Source organism: Lutra lutra, chromosome 1 (genome assembly GCF_902655055.1).
Source record: "Lutra lutra chromosome 1, mLutLut1.2, whole genome shotgun sequence".
NCBI classification, from domain to species: domain Eukaryota; kingdom Metazoa; phylum Chordata; class Mammalia; order Carnivora; family Mustelidae; genus Lutra; species Lutra lutra.
In genome coordinates, this window is record NC_062278.1 from 159698372 (window position 1) to 159720025 (window position 21654).

The following is a 21654-nucleotide window of genomic DNA, read 5'->3' on the forward strand; positions in this document are numbered from 1 at the left end:
GGGACATAACTCAGCTCTTCTTGTGTGGATGTGAGTCTGGTCCTTTTCTTGATCATCTTGAGTGCCCACTTGTCCTTGGAGAACTTGAGCAGTTCCTTGGTGCGCTGCTCATAGGGGGCAAAGCAGCACATCCACTGAATCCCATCCTGCATGACTTGGCGTGCTTGGTGAGGTGCTGAGGGCAGCTGTGTGTCAGCTTGCTCACGTCCTTGGTTCTCTTGTGGCCCTTGTTAAGACCCATGGCTATGGGGTAGTGCAGAGCCATGGCTGCTTCTCTTCAATGGCTGCTGCGGCAGAAGGGCCCTACTTAGGTTTGAGAACAAGAGTCTTTTCCATAGGCTGGGGCAGCCTCCAATCGCTGCCCCCACCCCCTCCCCCCAGCACCCTGCAATGCTGGAGGGTCTTGACAGTTGACACACCCTAACTTTTTTTTTTTTAAGATTTTATTTATTTATTTGACACACACACACAGAGAGAGAGAGAGAGAGATCACAAGTAGGCAGAGCAGCAGGCAGAGAGAGAGGGGGAAGCAGGCTCCCTGCTGAGCAGAGAGCCCGATGCGGGGCTCGATCCCAGGACCCTGAGACCATGACCTGAGCTGAAGGCAGATGCTTAACCCACTGAGCCACCCAGGTGCCCTGACACACCCTAACGTTTTGTGGAACCTCCTCTGCCACCAACAATCTGTGTCTATGTTTTATTTTTGTTTTTTGTTTTTAAAGATTTTATTTGAGAGAGAGAATGCACATGAGGTGGGGAACCACACGTGAGGAAATTGAAGCTTATAAGTGAATTGCTTATTTGAGACCATGCCGGTGGTAAGTGATGAAGTGGGAACAGGAAACTGTGTTTCTGTCCCAGAGCCTGTCCTGTTTCACCTGGCGACACAGTGCTTCTGCGTGGGGAGTTCAGGGGAATGAAGCTTGTGGGAGGCTTTCTCACATGTGGGAAAGCCCCTTGGGATGCAAGCAGAGCTACTGTGTGGTGGGGAATCTGTTCAGAATCTTCATGGGACATTTACACGGCTGCTGGGTGTCCAGTTAACAAACATCACCGCCAGAAGGCTGGAGGGCCAGGGACGACCCAGAATGCAGCGCTCAGTCAGACCAAGAGCAGGGTCAGGGCTCAAACCCAGAGCCACCCCCTCTTGTTGTCTGGACACTGACTGGACTTTCCTCATAGCCCACGAGTTAGTGGTTCACATCAGCCATCTAGTTTACCACAGCCCAGACAGAATCCTTCACAGTGACTAAAAAAGCGATTTCAGAAAATGACTTTTTTTTCTCCTAAGGCAAGAAATAAAGATCACACAAAATCATTTCCTATTTGTGTCATCTGACAGAAGATACGTTGCTTGTTGGGGAAACAATGAAAAAAAACCAAACTTAGAAGAGCACTAAACAATTTCATTCTGAATAAACTGAGATTGCTGAGAAACAAAGACTGACGGGTTAACAGACACAAAAAGAGAGACGCTCACAGGGGCGGAGCAGGGAGAAGAGAGAGGACAGAGGACCACTCCGGACCAACGGCACCTGCATAGCGCACACTGCTGCTTCTTCGGTCCTTACTAGCCTCAAAAATGATGTTCTGAGATTGTCTGGCAGTTTCTTAAAAGGTTAAGCACATGTTTACTGTATGACTAAACAATTCTACTCAGGGGAAATGAAAACAAATGACCACACCAAGAACTGGAGATGGATGTTCACACCATCACTCTTCAGAATAGTCCCATCCCTGAAACAACTTAAACACTCATCAATCGGCAAATGGATAAACAAAAGGTATTGTGTCTGCCCAATGGAATACTCCTCAGCAATAAAAAGAACAGATTCCTGAATGCGCTACATACAATATGGTTGTGCCTCAAACACATGATGCCACGTGAGAGAAATAGGACACAAAAGCCTGCCTGCCTATGTGATCCCAGTGACCGCACAACCGCAGAGGCAGCAAACGGGTCAGCGGTTGCCTACTGTGGGAGTGGGAATGAAGACTTCCTCCACAAGAGAATTTTCTGGGGTGAAGTATTCTAAGACTGGATTGTGGTGATGGCTACACAGCTGTATAAATTTAGTAAAACTCACCAAACTGTACCTTCATATGGGTGAATTTTTTTGTATGTAAATTACTTTTCAATAAAGCTATTTATTTATTTAAAATTTTATTTATTTGAATGAGAGAGAGAGAGCACACAATGGGTGGGGGTTGCAGAGGGAGAAACAGACTTCCCACTGAGCAGGGAGTCAGACGCAGGGTTTAATCCCAAGACCCCAAGATCATGACCTGAACCAAAGTCAGGTGCTTAATTGACTGAGCCACCCAGGTGTCCCCAATAAAGTTATTAATTTATTGTTTTTTTTAAAAGATTTTATTTGAGAGAGAGAGTGTGTGTGAGTACAAGCGGGGAAAGGGAGAGGCAGAGGGAGAAGGAGAAACAGACTCCCCACTGAGCAAGGAGCCTGTCACAGGGCTCTAGTCCAGGACCCTGAGATCATGACCTGAGCAGAAGGCAGACATTTAACTTACTGAGCCACCCAGGTGCCCCCCCAACCCCTGCCACCCAAGCTATTTAAAGCTATTTAAAACAAGATGTTCTGAAGGGCATACAAATCTGGGGTACATCTAAATAAGGGTACAAAGGAAAAAAAGCTCACAATATTCATCACAAGGGTGACTGAGAATGTGCTAATATTCTAACACCGCTGGTGTTATGGTCAGCTCAGAAAGCTCCAGAATACTAAAATCAGCTTAAAGATAAATTTAATTTTACATAGCAGGCAATGAAGGCACTGTTTTTATTATTTTCAGAGGCAGCATCCAAACACAGAGTTGAGAAATCAGGAGTGCCTGAAGGCGCATCATGTTTTTAAAGACTGACTGATTGATTGAGAGAGCAGGGAGAGAGGCAGAGGCAGAGGGAGACAAGCAGACTCCGTGGAGCAGGAAGCCCGATATGGGGCTCAATCCCAGGGCCCTGAGATCATGACTCTGAGATCATGACCTACGAAGAGTAGGCTGCTTAACCAACTGAGCCACCCAGGCGCCCCAAGGCAAATCACATTTTAAGAATGGCACCATAGGTGACATTACGCCCCTCTGAGGTGGTATGGAGAGCTGGGGGGGGGGGGAATGAGAGGAGTCCAGGGTGGCACAATCTATGTAGCAAGATCTGGTTTTCCCGAACAGGATACCCTGGACAGGAGATGACCAAACACTGGCTCTGGATGGAGATTGCAATCCAGCCCCACCTCTCACTGAAGCGTTCCATATTTTCATGTGTCAGATGGGCTTGCCGCTGCCTACCTGATCGCGGTTCTGAAGATGGGGCGCCCAGAAAGCAAGCACACGCTCTCGCAAGGAGACCCCCCCCCTCCGCTGCCCGAGTCTTCTGGAGCCCTGACAGGGACAGTGCAGGTGCTTTGCAAGGAAGTGCCTCACATTTCTTTCTGGAGCTTATAACTGGGCACAGTTCCAGAGTACCATTCTGTATGTGAAAGGAGGAGTAAAGTAATGAGAACATGAGTCCATGCAACCTTTCCTTCGCCCTGCAGTTATGCCTCAAACATCACATGCAGGACATTGAGACAAAAATGCAACAGAAAACAGTCCTAAATAAAGTTCTAGTCTCAGTTTGTCTCAACCCAGGGATGCCTCCCTCAGCTGGCTCAACCAGAGCTCCGGTACCCCTCCGCTGCAGTCGTTATTAATGTCCACGAGACAGGGAAATTGACTCTATCGTGAAAACACATTGTAGATTAGCATCAAAAACATTTCCTTTCTTCCTCCCTTAAAAACGTTTACATCTTTCCTGTAAAGGATTTATTTTTTTTTTAAGATTTTTTTTTTTAAATTTATTTGACAGACAGATCACAAGTAGGCAGAGAGGCAGGCAGAGGAGGAGGCAGGCTCCCCGCCGAGCAGAGAGCCCGATTCGGGACTCGATCCCAGGACCCTGAGATCATGACCTGAGCCGAAGGCAGAGGCTTTAACCACTGAGCCACCCAGGTGCCCCCCTGTAAAGGATTTAAAATAGGGGTGAGCAAAAAAGAAAAAGTAAACTGTCTCTCAAATCCTTACTACTCAGATACGATCTAGTAACATTTTGGTTTCCGTCGTTCTAATCCTTTCCCGTGGGAACACAAGCATGTATTCATATATTGTGTGAGCCGTGTGTGCTTGGACACTTGCTCCAAGGTGGCTCAGCTTCCAGCTCTGTCTCTAACATTAACAGCTGTGTGGCTGGGTAAATCAGGGGATGACTGCACATTCTGCAGTTCTCCGAGGGAGGAGTGAATGAAACAGATAGCATGCTCGGAGCTGCACGTGGTGTCGGACCAATGCTCAGCAAGTGAGAGTGACCGCCCCAGGGCAGGACGCACATACTCTGGGATGCCACATCCCCACATATCTGTGTACGCGCACACACTCACGTGTATGCGTGTCTGTGTCTGCCGAGGTGCGTTCGGGCCTGAGTTGTGCAGGTATGTGCCGTTCTCATGTCTAAACACACTAAATGCAACTATTTTTAAGGTAATCAGCTTTTTGAACACAGCAGGTCACAAAGGGTTCGCACTAACAGATCTACATCAGCATTTTGGGGGCTCCCTGACATCCCAGCGTGCAGACGCCACGTTACATGCACTCTCCGTGGCTGACCATTTCAGTGGTTTGCAGGATGGTTTTGAGTTGTATGATGGGCCCCCTTGTAGACATCACAGAAACAAAAAAGGAAGTCAGATGAGGATCAGAGAAGCAGCAGTCCACTAGATCAAACCAAGACGATTTTCCATTCCTTTGAACCACAAGTTAGTGAAGTGGCTTATTCGACCTACTCAAGTCGAGTTATGATTTAAATCAGAACTTATAATTTAATAGCCGCTCAATGTGAGAAACAGTAACAGCATTTGAATACAAATTTTATTTCACAAAAAGACAACATGATTCCTTCAAGATAAAAATCAGGAACACCTTTAAACCTTTCATTCCAACCGGGCAGACGTATCACGCCTTCCTGTGCTGCCCGGCTCCTCCTGCATTTGTGGTGCACCCCCCAACTCCGTTGGAGGCTTGGGCACCATGGGGCTGCCTGGAAATCTCTGGAGAAAATGCACATGCTGACCCCACTTTCTAATTGCACTTTCCAGTGAGTACTGGCGTGGCATGGGGAAATACGTGAGGTATGTGCAAGCCAAAACTCCAAAGGGTCACAGTGCTTAGCCTTCAGATGTAGTCCAATCCTGAGGGTTAGTCAGGCAGGCCTGGAGGGGGATGACCAGAGGTCGGGGTGGCACTGATAACCGGCCTGTCCACAAACTCCACGGTGCACAGCTCCGGGCCATTGTCACCGCAGGGTGCTCGCTCTAGCTCCAGCACCACGATGGTGTTGGGGGCCGATGTCACCAGGATGTGCCGTGGCACAAACAGAGTCACCTGGGGTCCCCGCGCAGGCCAATATCGCCCAAGGTTAAAGCCATTAATCCACACCTGACCCTGGAGAAAGAGAGAGAGAGAGAACTGTCAGGCCCACCTGCACCCTCAGCCCTGGGGAGTCTGGCTCATGGGGCCAGCAGCGGCAGAGGCAGGAAGCGCCCTCACAAAGGTGCTCTCCAGCCACAGAGACCCAGGCTGAGACCCAGGCCCACACCAGCCACGGCTCCCGCACCCTGCTGAGATGACCAGCCAAGCAGCAGGGGCTGGAGGGCAGAAAAAAACAAAACGTTGCCCCAAACACCCATTCCTGCCTCAGGACGGCACACATTTGGTTCCTCTGCCTGAGCAGTATTGGATGGTACTGGACAGCACCGTGGCAGCTTCACCGGGTTTTGGAATGTTGTCCTGGGTCCCGGGTGACCACTGCCCCTGTAGGCCAGCCTTCCCTGACTTCTCTGCCCGCAGAGGAGAACTGCTGAGCTGTCCCCCAAGGAGACACACTCTAGTTGTTCGCTCCCCGTCCCAGGGGCAGGGCTCGGCCACACTGTCTCTGTGCATGGATGAGCATGGTCCGCAGCAGCTCAGGAACCCGGGTCCGGAGAGCTACCCTCAAACACGAGGAAGGCCACACTTGCTCCCAGCTTGCTCTGCATGCTGCAAAGACCATTTCTGTGAGTAGAAGCTCTCTCCCCTATAAAACTGAGAGAACAGAAATGCCTAAAGAATAGGGACCACGTTTGGGTGTGTCTACACAGCCCTCGATGCCTGCATGGGCTAGGGTTTGCTCACAGGGGAGGACTTAACAGGGGGCTGAATAAGTGGAACATTCTATTACAGAGAAAGGTGGGGAGGAGGGGAGATCACACACACACAGACACACATAGAATGAATATATGGGAGACGAAGGAAGGAAGGAATAGAGAAGGGAAAGAGGCAGAAGTGAAGAAATTTCTATCCAGAGTGGCCCAAATATACTGGGGCCGCTGGAGAAGGCTCAGCCATGCTGTCCCCTGCTGAGCCCCGGTCCCTGCAGGCTTCATGACCCAGCTGCAGCCACTCCCCTAGAGCGACTCAGCTGTTCATTTTAGGTATTTTTCAGTCTCCAGGTGTTCCCTTTAGCCTCACTCCCTCTGAATTTCCTCCCCTGGTTCCAGTCTTAGTCCTGCTGCTTCCCGGCTGCCGGGCAGTAGGGCAGGTGACTGGGGACAGCGGGAGGAAGCATCGCTGTCCGGGGGCTGGCACCAGGGGCAGAGCCCAGGGAGCGACAGAGCTCCTCGCACTACCATAAAACAGATCACATGCCTACAAAGGAGGCCAGTGATTGAAAACTATCTGTCTGTTGAATTAAGTCATTTAGAGAAAGGATGACAGTGTCACAGTTCTCAGAACTGTCTTACCCTTGTTTTTACCGCGGGATATGCTATCTTAATCCTTCCTACCAGGCATGGGCCACGACAGCCTTACGAGGTTCTTATCAGATGAGGATCTGCCGGTGCCTTGTTTTTGCAGTGCAGAGGAGAGCAGCACTTGACTTTAGAGGCTGAGGGGGAGACAGGTCCAGACGCGGAGAGCAGCGGGTGGCTTCACAGTGTCCTAACGAAAGCCAAGCCCACTCCCAACCCAGTGACGAGGTAGACAATGTGGAGGTCTGATGCCTCCTCTTGCCTGAAATTCCCTTTCGTGAGGATCCAAGGGACTGTCCCTCACATCCCTTGTGCTGAATCGGGCAGGTCCATCTGGAAAGCTGGGAAGCATTTCCCTGAACCCCCTTTGCCAGAGGGTTTTGGGTTAAAGTTGGTCAAAAGAGGACCCTGTTTGAGACTGGCCCCGTGGAAGGCAAGCTGAGGCCATTGCTCTTGTGGGGGGTGGTCATCTCAGACACACGGCTGACAGAACCAGGGACATCCACAGGTCCAGCCTGTCCTCGGTCCTCTGCTGCATGTCTGGCTCGTCTCCCTAAATGCTGCTCTGCCGATCAATTGTGCAGCAGCCTCACAGGGCAACAGTCCTAAAGACCTCCATGTGAGCTCCTCAAAGTACTACGCTGGCAGCTAGACTTGCTTCGGAAAGCCCCCAGGACCGGCCTGACAGCCTGGCAGGGATCTTAGTGCGTCTGCCTTTGATTCCTGGCCCCTCTCCAGCTTTCACTCTTCTGGCTCATTTCACATTTGTGTGAGGTCTCACTCCTACTAGGGAATACTCATATCTCCACAGACTGCACTAAGACAGACAAGACCCCAAACTGTGGGTCCTAGTTGCTAATCACAGTTGATACAACTTTTCTCCAACTGATTCCTTAATTCTGGACACAGTCACCCAGCTGCCCCCATTTTCTCCCACCGTGGGCCATCCACTCCCATACGAACTTTACCTCCTGGCCCACCCAGATGACGTCCCAGTATGTAGAGATGGTGCCTTGCACATCCCCTCTAACATTCCCCGAACTCAGGGTTATACCTTCCATGGCCTTGGTTAATTCTGGAAAGCTATGAATTTCTTCAGGACAAAATGACCCTCCACTCTTCTCCTAACAGAATGGGCCTTAAATGAAGTTTAGGGTGGCTTGGTTGCCCTGCCAGGACAGGAATAAAGCATTTGGAAAGAACAAACAAGGAATCTGGAAAGAATGGGTCACAGGCCCATAGCTCTGAAGCACCGGGTTGAACAGAACCATCTGCAATGACGGAATGTTCCACACAGCCCCATCCAGCAGCCGCGTGCTCTTGGCATGGCTACTGAGGGCTCGAAATGTGGCTACTGTGAGGAGCCGAATTTTCACTTTTCATTAATTCACATTTAAACCTAAACAGCCACGTGTGGCCAGCACAGTGGAGGAATGGTGAGGTGCCTGGCATTGCACTGTCAGACTACAGCGCCTGCGCTTCTCTCCGCCCTCATGGCCATCTTCTAGAGAAGGTCATAATCGATGCTGTCTCAGACTCCTGCGGCCTCCTCACAGGTGCCCCGACGGCTTCATTAGCTCTAGAACCGAGGTTCCCCCCCAGCAGCATAATAAAAATCAGATGATTTTTGCTCATTCTCGCTTCTGACCTTCTCCCAAGGGCCCCAGAGGACCCAGTGCCTGCTTCCTCCCCGCCCTGTCTGCGCCATTCTCCCCACACCTGCCCACTCAGATCCCCACTGGACTTTCCCCCCCACCGTCACCTGGACACACCAAGCTCCTTCCCCTGTGCAGTAACTGTTCCCGCCACCCGGAGGGCTGTTCTCCCAGATCCTAAGCCTTCCAGAGTGCAGAGATCTCAACCCAACCAGCGCCTCAGGGCAGGAGCTGTGGTCATCCTCAACTCCCAGCCTTCCAGTCCACGTCACACACTACCCCCTCAGGCTCTTCTTTTTCTTCTAGTTATCGTCATTGTTTCCTATTTGTATCATTTGTTTGATTATTGGCTTATCAGCTATTTCCAGCACAGATTCTATGAAGGAATAATCTTGGTTCACTTGCTCACAGTGAGACTCTCAGTGCTCAGCAAAGTGGTACTCAGTCAATACCTGGCAGCCCCTGTTAGAGAAGACTGGCTGATGATTCTGCCTGAGAATAGATTCTGGGAATGGGTGACATGAAGTCCTACTGAAAGAATATTCCAGGTTCCTCTGCTCCCAACTTAACAGTTTGAGAGAATCCTGTTCACTGGAAGAAAAATAAAATATTTGCATTGCTCCTTGATTAGCACTGTGATTTTTAGTTGTAAAAAATTACTTTAAAAGACTCAAATTTGGGGGGCACCTGGGTGGCTAAGGTCATGATCCCAGGGTCCTGGGATCAAAGCCCGTGTTGGGTTTCCTGCTCAGTGGGGAGCTTGCTTCTCCCTCAGCCTCTGCAGCTCCCCTTGCTTGTGCTCTGTCAAATAATTAAAATCTTAAAAAAAAAAAAGTCAAATTTTAAAAAAATTTAAAAATATACATACTCTAATTATTTTTCTCTTTAAAAAGTTATGCTGAAATTTGGGGCACCTGGGTGGCTCAGTGGGTTAAGCCTCTGCCTTCAGCTCAGGTCATGATCTCAGGGTCCTGGGATCAAGCCCTGCAGCAGGCTCTCTGCTCAGCAGGGAGCCTGCATCCCCCTGCCCACTGCCTGCTTCTCTGCCTACTTGTGATCTCTGTCAAAAAAAAAAAAAAAAAAAAAAAAAAGTTATGCTGAAATTATTGGGGGCAGGCAGAGAGTATGCTCATGTTAGTAAAAGTAGACTCTTTTTTTTTTTTTAAAGATTTATTTATTTATTTATTTGACAGAGAGAGATCACAAGTAGGCAGAGAGGCAGGCAGAGAGAGAGGGAAGCAGGCTCCTCGCAGAGCAGAGAGCCCAATGCGGGGCTCGATCCCAGGACCCTGAGATCATGACCTGAGCTGAAGGCAGAGGCTTTAACCCACTGAGCCACCCAGGCGCCCCAGTAAAAGTAGACTCTTAATTAGAGAGCCCCACTGGGGCCCAGCGTTCCTAGAGTGAATACCAATGACTTCTGGGGCTTTGTGGGGCTGTCCCAGCTAAAATAGTTCCTGACAAAGTCTGACTTTCTCTGACCATGGCTTGACCCCTGGCAGACTCCCCACTCTGCTATTATCACCAAGGTGATAATAGTTCAATAAATGTTAGCTTCCCAGAAATGTGTGACCTGCTTCTTTGTTAATCAGACAAATTGTGTGTCTGTTTTAGATTCTCCAGATAAACATAATCGTCTCCTAAGAACTTAAAGCAAAAATTTTGATGCTGTTTTAAGTCACAATTTAAAAATTTCAAATGTGCTCTGGTGTTCCTTCAAAAACAAGAAACTGGTTGAACACTGACTCTGTCAAACTCTGAAAGACGTCACGGAGACAGCTGGAGGACTTACAGTGGAACAGACCAAGGTCCATTTCTCAAGGTGAAAAGGCTCTCACGACACACAATTAATGAGTAATTGCGATGTTAATTTGGGAAAAACAAAAGAAAAAGAATTTTTTTTAAAAAAGGTAAAATAGTGAGGGGGTTGTTTAGATAAAATGGTAAAGAGATCTCACTGCACAGATCTCAGTGCCAGGGAGAAAATGAATTTTCCACAGCTGATGCAGCCCACATTCCCTGCTTCCTCCTTGGTCTTGGAGCAATAAATAACCTTATGATCTCCCTGTATTTTATGACAGACGCAACTAGAATTAAAACCATGAAAACATAAAATGTTACATAAAAGATGAATCATTTCTTCCTTTTTTTCAAACCCCACACATAAATTCCTTTCTTCTCAGCCCCCAAAGTTCCAGAACTGCTTGACCTTTTTAAGAGCACCTCACCTAACAGTGGGCATCACGCTGCCGCGAGTTTCTGGAACAAAGCTACAACCACTGAGTGAAAATTGCTGTGTATTTGCTACAAAATAACACATACTCAAAATTGCAGGAGACCCGCCCCCCACCTTGCTTGACTCAGAGCCTCTTTGCTCCTGTTTACACATAATTCTTACAAGGTTGTTACTAAATTTTTAAAACATTTTTACATTGTATTGATTTTTTTTTAAAGATTTTATTTATTTATTTGACAGAGAGAGATCACAAGTAGGCCGAGAGGCAGGCAGAGTAAGAGGAAGGGAAGCAAAGCAGGCTCCCTGCTGAGCAGAGAGCCCGATGCGGGACTCGATCCCAGGACCCCAATATCATGACCCAAGCCGAAGGCAGCGGCTTAACCCACTGAGCCACCCAGGTGCCCCTGTATTGATTTTTTAAAAAGTAAGCTCTATGCCCAATGTGGGGCTTGAACTCATGACCCCGAGATCAAGAGTTGTATGTTCTATGGAATGAGCCAGCCAGGCACCCAGTTTTGGTCCCAAATTAATATATATCATTGAAAAGAGGTTTGATTGTCTAGTTTCCTAGCTCATAGGGCTTGTGGCTAGGAAACAATGAGTTAGATGGAAATAGTAGACTTTGTCGGGGGTAAAAATAACCATAAATCAGGACCCAAAAATTTAAAAAGCATCTCAGATTCAGAATGAAAGTAGGGTCACCAGGGCTAAGACTCGTGGGACAGGCTACAGAAATGGCCCCAGTTCTTAGCAGCTGCCCCCCATCAAGGGACAGAATCTGTTCTCCCTCCTGTGAATCTGGCTGGTCTAGTGCCTTGCTCTGGCCGAAGAACATGGAAGAAGCGATTTGTGATTTCTGACTTGGGCCTTAAGAAGTCTTGTAAGTTGGCAGTCTTCCCCTGACCACGGCCGGTCACCACACGAATGAGTCTGGGACAGCTAGCTGGATGATGAGAGAGACATGGCCCAATCTCCTCGGTCACCTCAGTGGACAGACAGCTAACTTCTGTGAGTACAGCCTCCTCGCTGACTAGAAAGGCATGCCCGGCTGAGCCCAGCAGAAGAGCAGCCCAGTTTGCCAACACCCCAAATGATGAGCTGAATGAATTGTTTCTTTAAACCAGGAAGGTCTGACGGTTTGTTATACGGCAAAAGCTAACCAATACACCTCAAGGCACGTTAGCGTGCCACTTTTCATAAAGGAAATGAGGTTTATAAACCTGATTTAAAAATAGTAATTTTCTAGTATTCAGTTCCTCTTTTACTAAACAGTCACCAGATCCTGTCAGGGCTGCCTGGTGGCACGTGTGCCCCTCTTGGGGTTGTTGTAAATGACTAAGTGGGAGGACACATGTGAGCACGCAGCCTGGCAACATGCAGTGAGCACTCCTAGTCAATGCAGCTGCTGACGTAATTTCCCACGGTAGGACCCTCGCCCCCATTCCAGAGTGAGTTCCACTTCTGCATTCCCATTACAAGCACTGAATATATGAATAGATACCTTCTGGGTTTTTTTTGAGATTGTATTTATTTCGAGCATGAGCTGGGAGGGAGGAAAAAGGAGGGGTAGAGGGAGAGAGAGAATTTCAAGCAGATTCTGTGCTGAGTGCAGGGCGCAATCTCATGACCCTAGATCACGACCTGAGCCAAAATCAAGATGCTTAACCAAATGAGTCGCCCAGGTGCCCCTGAATATATACCTTTAACTTGCATTGCAGCCCATCTCCTGATCTGTAGGGCCTTCTCTCTATAGACCCAAGACCCCCAGGTCTTCTATAAGGTATCAGGTCTCGCAACATAGAGAACATTATTTCATTGTATTGAATGTAGCTTTACTTACTTATTCTTGCTATGTTCCAGACTTGCTGGTCACTTCCTCTTGGAGATTAGATGATTAGTAAGTACTTGAGGCTGAACATATTTAAAACAGAGCTTCTGATCGCTGCCAGCACCCCACCTGCCCTGCTCCAGCCTTCCCACCTCAGAAACTAACCACACTCTCCCCTCCCATTACACGGGCCCCAAACTCTGGTGTCCTCCTTGACTACTTTCTCTTGAACACCATACAGGATCCCTCAGCAAACCCTGCCTTTTCTTTTCAGTACAAATCTTGCACTTGTCTTCCCCAGCACCCAAGCCCACAGGTCCTTGTAGGATTGCCATACTAGCTTCCAATCAGGAATTCGTGCATCAAGCCTCGCCCTCCTATAATCCATTCCCACTGAGAATCGAGCTTTAATAGCCAGTCAGCTCTTTGACTCTCTGCTTAATACCACCACCAGAATGAGGAGAAGCCAAAATCTCCACCTCCTGAGCCAATCCCTCGTCTCCCACACTCTCCCCCTTGCTCACAGGATCTTTCTCTCTGGGCCTCTGCACGCACAGCTCCCTGGCTCTGGAATGTTCCTCCTTTGGCTCCTCACGTGGATGACTTGGTCTCATCCTTCAGGCCTTAACGGCCACCTTCTCTGAGAGGCGCCCCTGACCACTCCTTATGTGGTGGCTTCAAAAGAAGTCTATACATTCTTAACACTTCTCCCTTCAAAAGGCAGAAACTAATTTCTATCCCAAAAACAGGGCCTGGACTTAATGCTCTCTTTCGACTAACTGGATGTGATAAAGGCTACATGACTTCCGAGGCTAGTTTCAGCTTGGCTCTCTCATTTCTAGATCACTCCCTCTGGGGAAAGCCAGTTGCCGTGTCAGGAGGACACTCAAGCAACCTATGGTGAGGCCTGCTGGGGAAGAAGTGAGGCCCCCTGCCAACAGCCAGCCCCAGCCAGGCAGCGACTATAACTTCATGACAGACCCTGATCCAAAACCACCAGGCCAAGCTGGTCCCAAGTTCCAGACCCAGAGAAACTGTGAGCTTAATAAATGCTTATCATAGTTTTAAGCCACTAAATTTAAGGGTAAAATTTGTTACACAGCAATAGGTAACTATTATGCCATATAAGATAGCAACAGCTTCACCCCATACCTTACTTTAGATCACATTGTCACATTTAATTTCTCCCTAATTGTCACCACTATCTGAGATTATAACATTTACTCATGATGTCTTCCCCAGTAGCAGTGTCCTGCCTAGCCTGCTCACATGCTGAATACCAGTCCCCAAGTACTTCATAGTTCCTGGTACTTTCTACACACTGTTGCCATTTTCGATCATATCACTTTGATGCTTAAAATTGCCCCTAGTTCTACAAAGGTCTCAAGGTAATACCCAAATTCCTTGATACATGAGGCCATAAAGCCACCTTTCCCACTGCACTTGCTATAACTCCCTTCCTGGCTCCTTCTAGGGTGTTTTCTGTGACACCGACCGATTCTCCAATTCTCTGGACCCGGCTGCATGTCCAACAATTCAATGATGACATCATCTATCTGGAGCTGGGGTCAGATCCCACAGTTAAAAGGGCTCTGACCCACATTTCTGAACTACCAGCTACAAATTGGGGGTTCCCATAACCTCCTCCTCAGGTTCAATAATTTGCTAGAATGGTGCACAGAATGCAAGAAAACATTTTACTTACAGGTGTAAGTAAACTCCAGGTGTACCTGCCAGCACCTGGTATATCTGCCAGCACCTGGATATGTTCACCCACCCAGAAGTTCTAGAGTTTTTACAGAGCTCCATCTCCAGCCCCCAATCCCTACCCCAAGAAGTCAGAGGTTGAAGAGTGGAGCCAAAAGTTCCAATCCTTTGATTACTTGGTGTTTCTGGTGATCAGGCCCCACTGGCACCAGAAAGTCCAATGATGAGGGTATTGGAACTTTCAAAAGCAAGATGCAGAAATAATTTAAACAGATGAAGGGATCTTTGTCAGTGTTTTTTCTTTTTTTTTTTTTAAATTTATTTGAGAGAGAGTGAGCGAGAGACCAAGCATAAGCAGGGTGAGCGGCAGAGAGAGAGAGGAAGACCAGGCTCCCCACTAAGCAGGGACCTGGACCTGGGGCTTGATCTCTGGGCCCCGGATCATGACCTGAGCTGAAGGTAGATGCTTAACTGACTGAGCCACCCAGGGGCCCTGTCAGCCCTTTGTTAGAAATTCTTTTATCTTGTGACTTTTTACATCTTGAAAGAAGGAATACTTGCCTTTAAAAAACAAAATTACTTTTAGTCAGTATTCTATCTGCAACCTTAGCTTTCAAAGTATAATAATTCTGGCTGAGGAAAGGAGGGCGTGACTCCACGCTCTCCTCTCTACCCGAACCCACCCTGAGAGGCTAATAAATGCAGGAAGCCTGCGGCAGAGGCTGCTCTGGGACCATGTACAGCACATGGAGGAGACAGAAAGTGTGGAGATGCGTGGCGCTGGCAGAACACCTCGCTTGAGCGATAGATAGCACACGTGGCACAGCCAGCACTCCACCCATCTCAGGGAGTTTGTGGTCAGATAAGAGTTCTGTGCAGACCAGATGCAGGCCTGTGTCTCTTAGAAAGGGCAAAACATGCCTGACCACTTCCCACTGTAATCCCAGTTTGATGGTAGGGCATTTAACCAGAAAGCCACATCCAAATCAGGAGGGATTTTTAAAAAAATCTCATGAATCACCCTTATCAGTGACTTTGTTCACTAAATCAAGGCAGTCTCTTTGTATCAACTGAACAGCACAAGCCCAGAGGCTGGGACAGGACCTCCCTGATGGAGAAGGGTGGAGGAAGGTTGGTGTGTCCAGAGGCAGGGTCCAAGGAATGGCTCTGGCTTCAAGTGTCATTTGGTCCCCCCCACCCCCACATCTGCCAAAGTGTTCATGCTCCCAAAAGTCAAAACTCGGTGGTCTGTGGAGAGGTGGGTTCTGTTCTGCGTCTGCTGATCTTTCAAAACCTCAGGAGCTGGCCTAGGACTTTCCTCAGTAAGAGGGACCACTGTTCACCAGAAAATAACAGAAAACAGAGGGGCACCCGGGTGTCTCAGTCAGTTAAGCGGCTGCCTCCGGCTCAGGCCATGATCCTAGGGTCCTGGGATGGAGCCCTGCGTCATCTGTTTCTCTCTCTCCCTATGCCCTTCGCTCCAGCTTGTGTCCTCTCTCTCAAATAAATAAAATCTTAAAAAAAAAAAAAAGAACAGAAAACAGTATGCATTGTCTTACGTGTAAGTCCTCTGACCTTTGGACTCCCGTAACCCAGGTCCACGAATCCCATGGATGGGCCTTCCCATCTGCTTTCTTGAGATATATGTCACACTCTATGTAATTCACTCGTCTCAAGCGTACAATTCAGCGGCTGTGAGAACACTACAGAGCTATGCGGTCAATTTTAGAATATGTACATCACTCCAAGCGGAAACTCTGCACCCGTTAGTATTCACTCTCCATCCTCCCTCCCAACACCCCTCTTTCCCTGCTCCAGGCAACCACTGATTTTTCTGTGTCTGTAGATTTGCCTATTCTGACATTTCATATAAATGGAACCTTTCACATATGTGGCTTGTGATTGGTTCCCTTCACTTAACATGCTTTTAAGGTTCATCCATCCATGTTGTAACATATAGGATTACTTCATTTTATGGCAAATTTATTTTCCATTACTACATATCTAATAGACTGTTTATTCACTCATCAGTAGATGGATATTTGAGCTTTTCCACCTGTTGGCTGATTCTGGATAATGCCACTGTGACCATTTGTGTCCTAGTTTTTGAGGAGATACACATTTGGTGGGCTTCTGGGGTTCCAAACTTTCTGACACATTTGTAAATATCATGTGTCCATGTGCCTTCCAAACAGAAAGTGCAAAACAGCCATAGGACTGACAAGATGAGTGCAAAGGCCTGGTCTACGTACTTAGCCCAGCTCCTCATTGGCCTTCCAGACTCTGTACACTGCTGCCTGCCTTTCCATGTGGGCCTGCAGGTCGGACAGACCTGGGGCTCAGGGAGCTGTGCTACCAACTACTTCTGCTCCTCATGCAAGTTCCCTGGCTCTCTCGAGCCACTCCTATGAGAACTGGAGGTAACAACAGGGTATCGTACTACGCTTGCTCTCTTGGCCATGATGCAGCTCGTGTCTCCAAAGTGTGGAACACAATGTCTGGGTCAGGACTCTCGGGTGGGATGTCTTCAGGACCTGGTGAAGCCCCTCTGACTTCCAGAGATGTTCATGCTTTTCCATGTCTGCACCTTGGCCTTTACCGTTCTTCCACTTAAAATGCCCTCCCTCACAAAACTCCCTCTGACTCTGGTGAGGGGTGGTCCATCCGTCAGGTCTGCTTCCGCCCGAGCCACCCTGCTCTTCTCATGGGTCCTGTCGTGCATAGCTTCTCTCTCTGCTTCGCATCTCCTTAAAGTTCTTTCTCTTAAAGCACAAAACTGGCACCACCTGGGGAGCAGTGTTCGTCTTCTCGTCTGCCTTGGCCCTGCAAGGCCCCTCATCACCAACAGGGCTGCCTGAGGACCTCCGCTCCTCCCACCTGCTTTCTTCTCCTGGGGGAGAGGGGGGCAGCCAGGGATGGGGGAGCTCAGCAGCACAGCCACCTGGGCCCCCTCCACCTAGAGCATTTACAGAGCAGCCAGGCCCCACGAGGCAAGCAGGATGATGAAGAAGCCGAGCACTTTGAAAAAATGCCCCTTCTGAAGCTTATGGCCTAGTGGGTGAAACCAAGGGGCTCGACGAAGTGTGGAGTCTGGGTGGGGCACAGACGGGGTGGTGGGCCTGTCCTTTCCCAGACTAAGGGTCTAGGAAGGTTTCTTAGAGGAGTTAAGGCTGGTGGTGACAGATGAATAGAGACGGCGGGGTGGGCAGTGTGAGGGAGTGAACAAGCATGAACAAAGGAGATCTATGACACAGCAGGCCACCAAGAGGGAAAAGGGGACAAGGAAGGAGGGGAGGAGAGGAAGGAGCAAGGGAAGAAGAACAAGCCTGTGGCTGAAATGGGAAGATCCAGTGAGGGTTTTAGTTTGTTTTTGTGTCTTAGAGACCCCAGATGTCACTTCTTGGCTGCAGCCTGGAAGCTGACAGCGGAGACTGAAAGGCTGACAAAATGCAGGACAGGAGGCATGAGAGCAGGATCCTGGTGGAGGAGGAAGGTGGGGAGGAGATTCAGAGCTTAGACTTCCTCCTAGGGCCACCAGGCAGGAAGTGAGAGTAGAGGCAGAGATAAGTCTGACAGGAAGCTGAGGGAACAAAGGAGTTACACTTGATAGCAGTCAAGGAGGGTGAGTGGGTGGGGGAGGAGTACGGTGGCTTGGGGAGAGGTAAAGGTTAGAAAGACCAGCTGGGGAAGGGGGAAGAGACCAAAGACTGCTGGGCAACTTGGGGGCCTCCAGAGGCTGGAGAGAGTGAGGGGATTGGAGCCCTGATGAGCACGCTGGAGAGGCCCCCTGGCAGTGCTCAGTCACTCATGAAGGAGTAAAGGCCAATGGTGGACCCACTCAAAACAGGATGAACAAGGAGACAGAGTGGAAGGTCAAGGGGACCAGTGGATTGATGGCTTTTCAAAAAGAATAGTGGCGATGTCTAGACTGGATAGGGAAGAACTGTGGCCTTAATGGTGGAGAGTTTCAGATCATCAGTAAGATCCAAGAGCAGGCTGGGGAGATAGAGTTTGGGGGATAGAGACATGTAGCAGGAGAGAGGATATCACAGCTTAAAACTCTGGAGGTATGTTCACCAAGATACAGCATATGCTCGGTCATGAAACAAGTTTCAATAAATTTAAGATCGTGGAACAATCACCATGATTTAATTTGGGGACATTTCCATCACTCCAAAAACAAACCTCATATCAACCTGCAGTCCCTCTCCATTCCCACCATCAGCCCCAGACAATCATCAACCTCCTTTTTGTTCTCTACAGACTTGCCTTTTCTGAACACTCCATATAAATGCAATCCTACAGCAAATGGTCTTTTATGTCTGGCTTCTTTTACTTGGCATGTTTTTCAGATTCATCCACTTACAGCTTGTATCAGTAGTCTGTTCCGTTTTACTCGGGACACTATCCCTTTGTACGAATATGCCACATTTTATTGACCCGTTCATCAGTTGCTGGACATCTGAATTATATCCAGTTTGGGGTTGTTATGAATTATGCTGCTCTGAATATTTGCATATAAGTCTTTGGGTAGACATAGGTTTTCATTTCTCTTGGGTATACACCCAGAAGTGGAACTCCTCAGTCCTATGGTAATTCTGTGTTTAACCTTTGAAGAAACCTCCAAACTGCGTTCCAAAGTGTTTGTACCATTTTATGTTCCCACAAGAGACACAGGAAGGTTCTCATTTCTCTATATCCTCGCCAACATTTGTTATTGTCCATCTTTTATTAGTACAGCCATTCCAGGGGGTGTGAAGTCGTATTTCACTGTGGTTTTGATTAGTACTTTTCTAATGATTAATGCCATTGAGAGCATTACACATGTACGTATCAGTCATCTGTAATCTCCTTTGATGAAATTTGCACATTTTTTTTTGACTGGGTTGTGTATCCTCCTATTATTGAGTTGTAAGAATTCTTGATGTATTTTAGAAACAAATCCTCTGCTAGACATATGATTTGAAAATATATTCTCCTAGTCTGTGGCTTGGATTTCCATTTTCTTAATGATTTCTTTTGAAGAGCAAACATTTTTAATTTTGGTGAAATTCAATTTATCACTTTTTCCTTTAAGGATCATGCTTTAGGTGTCCAATCTAAAAAGTCTTTACCAGGGCGCCTGGGTGGCTCAGTGGGTTAAGCCGCTGCCTTCAGCTCAGGTCATGATCTCAGGGTCCTGGGATCGAGTCCCGCATCGGGCTCTCTGCTCGGCAGGGAGCCTGCTTCCCTCTCTCTCTGCCTGCCTCTCCATCTACTTGTGATCTCTCTCTGTCAAATAAACAAATAAAATCTTAAAAAAAAAAAAAAATTAAAATAAAAAATAAAAATAAAAAGTCTTTACCTAGCGGTGCCCGGATGGCTCAGTTGTTAGGTGTCATTTAAGTTTAAATGATAGAATGGGGGGGGCACCTGGGTGGCTCATTCATTAAGCATCTGCCTTCCGCTCAGGTTATGATCTCAGGGTCCTGGAATCGAGTCCCATGTCAGGCTCCCTGCTCAGCAAGAAGCCTGCTTCTCCCTCTCTCACTCCCCCGCTTGTGTTCCCTCTCTCGCTGTCTCTCTCTCTGTCAAATGAATAAACAAAATCTTAAAAAAAAAAGTCTTTGCCTAATTGAAGGTCATAAAGACTTTCTTCCTTCCTTTAGAATGAGTTTTATAGAGGAATTAAGTTAGAAATCAATAAAAATAAGATACGCTGAAAAAACAAACTCATAAATATATGGAAATTATATAACACATTTCTAAATAATCTATGAGCTTATTTTTTTGGAGAGAGAGAGAGAGAGGGAGGATGGGGAAAGGGGAGGGAAAGGTGGGGAGAGAGAGAATCTTAGACAGGCTCCATGCCCAGTGCAGACCCTGAGATCATGACCTGAGCCAAAATCAAGAGCTGATGCTTAACTGACTGAACCCCCCAGAAGCCCCCAAAAGGCATTCCTGAAACAAATGTGCATATCTTTTACCCTCTTCTCGTCCAGCGATTTACTTATTTTTCTCCTCTTCTCCTTCAGAGTCAAAATTCTCACAAAGAATGTTTATATTCAAGTCTCACATTTATGTTCACAAGGTTGTCTCTACCTGACACTCCTCAGCAGCAGGTAATGCAGCCCGTGGATGCTTTGCTTCCAGAGGGGCCCAGTGAGCAAATTGTTACTAAATCCAGGAGAAGGGCTTTGGTCTTCCTCTTACACATCCCCTCAGCAGCACAGATGCCAGTTTTCCTCCTCACTCTCTGCCCACCACATATGTGCCTCTTTTCTTCCTTCTGCATCCTTTCTCCTTAGAGGATGTCCTCTGTCCCATGCCTTCAATAACCATCCACACACAGATGACCTGACACATATACTCCCAGCCCAGAGCTCTCCTCTGACCTCTCCATCCACAGACCCCAGAGCCCCCCTCCAGTATCTTCTCTCCACTGTTCTAAAAAGGACTCTCAAACTCAATCTGTCCAAATCCAACTCACAATCTCCCCTCTCCTAGTCCATGTTTTCTTCTGAAATTTCTTTCAATAAATGGTACCATCTGCCCAGTCACCACCCTGGGACCTAAGAGTCATCCAGGATATGTCCTTCTCTTTAAACCCCAATATCCAATCCATCATTACATCTCATTGATTAAACTTCACACGTCTCTTAGATAGTTTACGTCATCCCCATCTTGGCTCCACCATCCTAGTCTCTCACTGAGACTATGGTCCAGCCACCTAGATAGCTTTCCCAGATCCACAGGTACCCTCACCCAACCCTCTCTGCACCCTGGGATCAGGGAGGTTTGTCCCATCATAATCATGTCATGGCACCGTTGCGCCCTCCTGCTTCAAAGGCTCTCAACACAAAGACAAAACTTCAATGTGGTTTAATTGGCCTATTCTAATCTTACCTCTACCCACTTTCTAGTCTCTTCACTGAAACATACTCCACACCCAAACCCTGTATCTGGGTCCTTTACCAGTTCTTCATGCTCCTCATTTCCCCTCTAACCACATGGCCTTTGCACGTGCTATCTCCTCTGCCTGGAACATGTTTCCCTCCCCCTTTGCCACATTAACTTTTTCTTATCCTTCATATCTCTGTCAAGCTTCACTCCCACAGGGAAGCCTTCACCAACCTCCCCGACAAGGTCAAATGCCCCAATTATTATCAACTCCCCTATTTCTTTTTAGCAATCATTGCAGGTGCAGTCTTCCCGTTTAATTTGGGTGATCATATGATTTGGGTCTGTCTCCCCAACCAGTGTGTAAGTTCCATGAGGGCAAATCTCATAGTTGGTTTTGTTCATCATTGTCTCCTTAGCTCCTGGCAAAAGCTTGGACCCATAGTGGCCACTGGAAAATACTTGCTGAATGAATAACTAAGTCATGGTAACGTCACCCAGCATGAAAATAGG

At 47.9% G+C, this 21654-nt stretch overlaps 1 protein-coding gene across 2 annotated transcripts in view; it reads right to left on the bottom strand.

Annotated features, from left to right (window-relative positions):
- Positions 1 to 4902: 4902 nt before the first annotated feature.
- GLB1 (galactosidase beta 1) overlaps positions 4903 to 21654 on the bottom strand; it is an 81006-nt gene continuing 64254 nt past the window's right edge. For both annotated transcript variants that reach the window (XM_047741482.1, XM_047741484.1), the window contains exon 16: positions 4903 to 5493. In XM_047741482.1, coding sequence (XP_047597438.1) covers positions 5248 to 5493 — 246 coding nt within the window. In that variant the 3' untranslated portion in view covers positions 4903 to 5247. The remainder of the gene's footprint in view (positions 5494 to 21654) is intronic.